General features: G+C 41.0%; 1 protein-coding gene across 2 annotated transcripts in view; it reads left to right on the top strand.

The window, feature by feature from the left end:
* The first annotated feature begins 477 nt into the window (after nt 1–477).
* Nucleotides 478–4,381, top strand: part of LOC107103738 (THAP domain-containing protein 1-like) — a 7,337-nt gene continuing 3,433 nt past the window's right edge. The window contains exons 1-2 of one of the 2 annotated variants that reach the window (XM_015403550.1): nt 478–631; nt 3,243–3,435. In XM_015403550.1, coding sequence (XP_015259036.1) covers nt 561–631; nt 3,243–3,435 — 264 coding nt within the window. In that variant the 5' untranslated portion in view covers nt 478–560. Of the gene's footprint in view, nt 632–3,242; nt 3,443–4,381 lie in introns of both variants that reach the window. The other variant, XM_015403549.1, reaches the window with a different exon arrangement.

The following is a 4,381-nucleotide window of genomic DNA, read 5'->3' as shown; positions in this document are numbered from 1 at the left end:
AGCTTCTAATCTTGTCCCTCTATCTGGATTCTAGCTTCTTATTTGGTCCCTCTATCTGGATTCTAGTTTCTAATCTGGTTCCTCTATCTGATTCTAGTTTCTAATCTGGTCCCTCTATCTGGATTCTAGTTTCTAATCTGATTCCTCTATCTGGATTCTAGTTTCTAATCTTGTCCCTCTATCTGGATTCTAGCTTCTTATTTGGTCCCTCTATCTGGATTCTAGTTTCTAATCTGGTCCCTCTATCTGGATTCTAGCTTCTTATTTGGTCCCTCTATCTGGATTCTAGTTTCTAATCTGGTCCCTCTATCTGGATTCTAGTTTCTAATCTGGTCCCTCTATCTGGATTCTAGTTCCCAATCTGGTTTCTCTATCTCAACTGGAAATAAGAACCAAGGAAAATTGTTATTGTGTGATGAACTGTCAACCAATCACAGCTCAGAACGGAAGTCAGGTGACCGTCCGTCCGCCATCTTTGTTAGTGGCAGTGAAGCCGTGGAGGTGAAGAGAGGAAATCGGCGGAGTTTCCGTGGAGAAGCAGCAGCGGTTGGGGCGGCACCATGGTCCAGACCTGCTCCGCATACGGCTGTAAGAACCGGTACCATAAAGACAGAGACATCTCCTTCCACAAGTAAGTGGTTCTGAAGGAGCCGCTCGCTGCTAACGCAGAAGCTGATCGCGCATCTACTCTCAGTATTACGGTTCGCAGCTTCGTGGTGCTTTTGTGTTCACCTCGGAATTTACGCAATCGTCGTGTGAAGCTTTTCATTCTTCTTTAGGTTTTAACGGCAGCTTGCATCCATTACTGTTGCTCTGCTGCCATCTAGTGGATCCTAATATTTATCCCTCAAATTCCCAGAATGCTCTCAGTATTTTTCTAAAAACGAAAAATCTTCTTCCGCTCAATATTATTTTACTTTTCAACCAAATTTTCAAATTTCAGTTCCTCATTAATACCTAATTCTGCTTTTAGTAATGCTCTCTGATTTACATATTTTCTACCACTATTAAAAACAAGTTCCATTGTTTCTACTTTAAAAACCAGTAAGATGTTTCCCGTCCTCAAAAGATTTCCATTTAATAAACTGTGAGCTGTTCTTATTCTATTTATAATTATCTCCTCCCTCCTGTTTGTTCCTCTAATCTTTGCTAATTCTACTGTATTTTGTTTCTTATATAAACGCTTTTATGTCAGTATTCCTCCTAATTTTCCATTTCTTCTCGCTTTCTGTCCAAACTAAACTTTTACCTTCAGATGTAAATAACTTTACTGGTGTAACTATATCTTTGTTTCTAAACGCCTCCTGAGTTAACCCACCTGCTCTTTCACTTCCCAAAATACCTACATGAGTCCAAAATAAGATTATCATTTTATTTTGTTCATATAATCTCTTATTACATATTTGGATGATTATTTGTACATTTTCAATACTTAACAATGCAGATAATGTCTCACTATAAATTATGATTTTATTTATATTAGTGTAATGTTAAGAACCGTTTTACTTTTCTCAATATTATGTTCTATATGATTTTCCCAAGTTAGTTTCTTATCAAAAACGGAAACAGTTTATTTCCCGTATAAATACCACTTTTTATCAACCCCATTGTTTTGTTTTTTAACTGAAAAGTCGTTTCGGTTGAAAATGAAAAAATCCACTTTCTCCGATTGCAGAATCACAGTCAGCAATAAACCGTGAAGCTTTGATCTGTTTTTAGCCTTTAGGACCCAGTTTTTAATGCAAACTCTGCCGATTTAAGCAAGAGATTTAGAACATTACTTCTGATCAATAATCTCAGATTTTTCAGTGAAGAAAAACAGTAAACTTGTTTGGATAAATGCTGCAGGATCTGTCTGCTGTTTTCATGGCAGCAGCCAGTTATTCCTTCAGATGGGAGAGAGACAGTCTCACACACTGGTTAATTGATGTATTTATTATTAGACGGCCTCTGGAGATGAAACGTCTCATTTTGAGTCCAGGAAGCCAGAAAGGATTAAATAGTAAAAACTAAATGAACTGCAGTTTAACTGCTTATTATTCATCCGTTGGTTCTCGCTTCAACCATTAACTTTACAGTTTTTCATTTTCAGAATAAGCTTTCTTTATCAAGCTTAAAATACACAAGGAAGGACAAATAATTCCCCCTGGGCCGATTTTTCCCAGCAGGAGCTTCTCCTCTTTCACATAATACGCAGCTTAATACGATACAAACTAGACTTCAAACCCGCCTCTATGATCGCCTGCTGGAGCTACGCTCACAAAATGTTTTAAATCCAGACATTTTTGACCGTTTAAAAAGCTGCTACGGACGGATGTAAACAAAACAACAGCGGAACGTAACAGTAGGAGGAAGAGATAAGCGAGATGGTGAAAGTGAGGAAGCAGCGGGTTTACATCATCATCACAGCTGGAGTTAAAATGCTGGATCCAGCTTCTGCTCTGCAGACATGGAGTTTCTGACTGTTACCTGCAGGCCGTTCTATCTGCCCAGAGAGTTCAGTGTGGTTAGCATCACTGCTGTTTATGCCCCCCCCCCCCAGCGCTAACACTAAAGAGGCCATGAAGACTCTATACCAGGCTATCTCTGAGCTCCAATCTGCACACAGAGGCTGTTTCCATCATTGCTGGGGATTTTAACCAGGCTGACTGGAAGACTGTTCTCCCTCATTTCTACCAACAGGTGGACTTTGCAAACACTTTAGACCTGCTTTACTCTAACATCAAAGATGCATTCAATTAAGTTTGTTTTTGTTTATACTGTAAACAAAAAGACAAAATATAAATCTGTCTATTATTTTCCAAATTGCAGCCGCACAGTTATTCCAACAAATCATTCTAAAAAATTAATAATCAATCCTCTGGACTTTGTCTCCAAGTCTGAAGACGTTTCTCTTCCATCCAGGAAGATTTTTCAATCCAAAATGTCAGAAATAGCGTTTAGTTCCAGGTTTTATCCAGCAGCCCAACAAAGCCTGGTTTTAGTTTAGAAAACATGCAAATAGAAACGGATGAACGGGTCCCCCCCTTTGGAATGGGGGTCGTTTGGCTTCTTTGTTAGCCTGCAATGCCCCATACCTGTCTATGTCTCTGAAAGGGGGGTCGTTAGAGGGAATTGTTGGTCTTCTGTTCCCCTGTAAAGGGGAATAACTCTCTGGGTTAGTAATGTTTCCTGTCGATCCGGACGGTTCTGATTCTGTTGTGAACGCATCATGAAAGGTGTCTGTCTCTGGACTCTGCCAGGTTCCCGCTGGCCCGCCCAGATGTCTGCAGTAAGTGGGTCGCCGCCATGAGGAGGAGCAACTTCAGGCCCACTAAGTACAGCAACATCTGCTCGCAGCACTTCACCCAGGACTGCTTCAAGAGGGAATGCAACAACCGCGTTCTGAAGGAGAACGCCGTCCCCTCCCTGTTTGGCTTCAGCCTCAGCATAAAGGTCAGAGGTCAGACCCGGATCCGTCCTCAGGAACCTGGTCTGCCTGGAGATCAGGCTCTGCTAACATTTCTATCATGGAGGAAAAAATCAGTCCATCACTAGTCATTTTGGCTCTTTACTGCTAACTGTCGTTAGCATAGACATATAAAGAGTAGATGCTCATGCACTCCTACTGCCGATAGAGGAAGCGGAGCTGACCTCAGCCAATCACGTGGCACAATGACTCCGCCTCCTTGGATGGCAGAACAAACCAGCAGGATTACTGGGTTAGCCAGATAACTTCAGGTTTAACTCTGACGTTCCAGTCTTAGTAATGGTGGTTACCATGGTAACCTGCCCTGAACGGCTGAACGGGGGGGGGGGGGGGGGGGGGGGGGGCTTTTTCCACTCAGCAGCCAATCAGCTGTTAGGAAACAGTGACGTCTCATTTGATTGAAAACCTAATTTCATTCAGAGGAAAAATATCTTTAACAAAAGAACCGAAAAACTAAATATTTTCTCAACAAATTGAAGAGATTTAAATGTATTTATAGATTTTCCCTCCTGTCTAATGTCTTCACACATCTCTATTCACCGCTTTATTCTACAATTGATTCATGAAGCTAAAAATAAACATCTGAATAAGAAATAAAAGTCTGAGCGCAGATTGAGAGAAGATCCTTTGGATCATGATGAATACCTGAGATCCAGACCTCTCTAACCCGAAACACCTTTAAAACTTTGACCTGATCTGGTTGAATCGTCTCTATAAAGTGACCTGAATCACATGAATTGAATTGGAGCTATAGAAATACCAGTGGGACCTAAGACCAGTGGGACCTAAGCAGTCATTCATCTAAAGTGCAGAATAGAGGAAAATGCACTTTCTGAACACTGTGTGATTGAATAATTCTACGCACTTTTCAGTTTCAGACTTTTTTTTTGTAAGAAGTGCAGCTGCTGAGAC

The sequence above is a fragment of the Cyprinodon variegatus genome, unplaced genomic scaffold (genome assembly GCF_000732505.1).
Source record: "Cyprinodon variegatus isolate N-32 unplaced genomic scaffold, C_variegatus-1.0 Scaffold1518, whole genome shotgun sequence".
NCBI classification, from domain to species: domain Eukaryota; kingdom Metazoa; phylum Chordata; class Actinopteri; order Cyprinodontiformes; family Cyprinodontidae; genus Cyprinodon; species Cyprinodon variegatus.
Note: the sequence above shows the minus strand (reverse complement) of the source record. Positions and strands in the feature narration are given on the sequence as shown.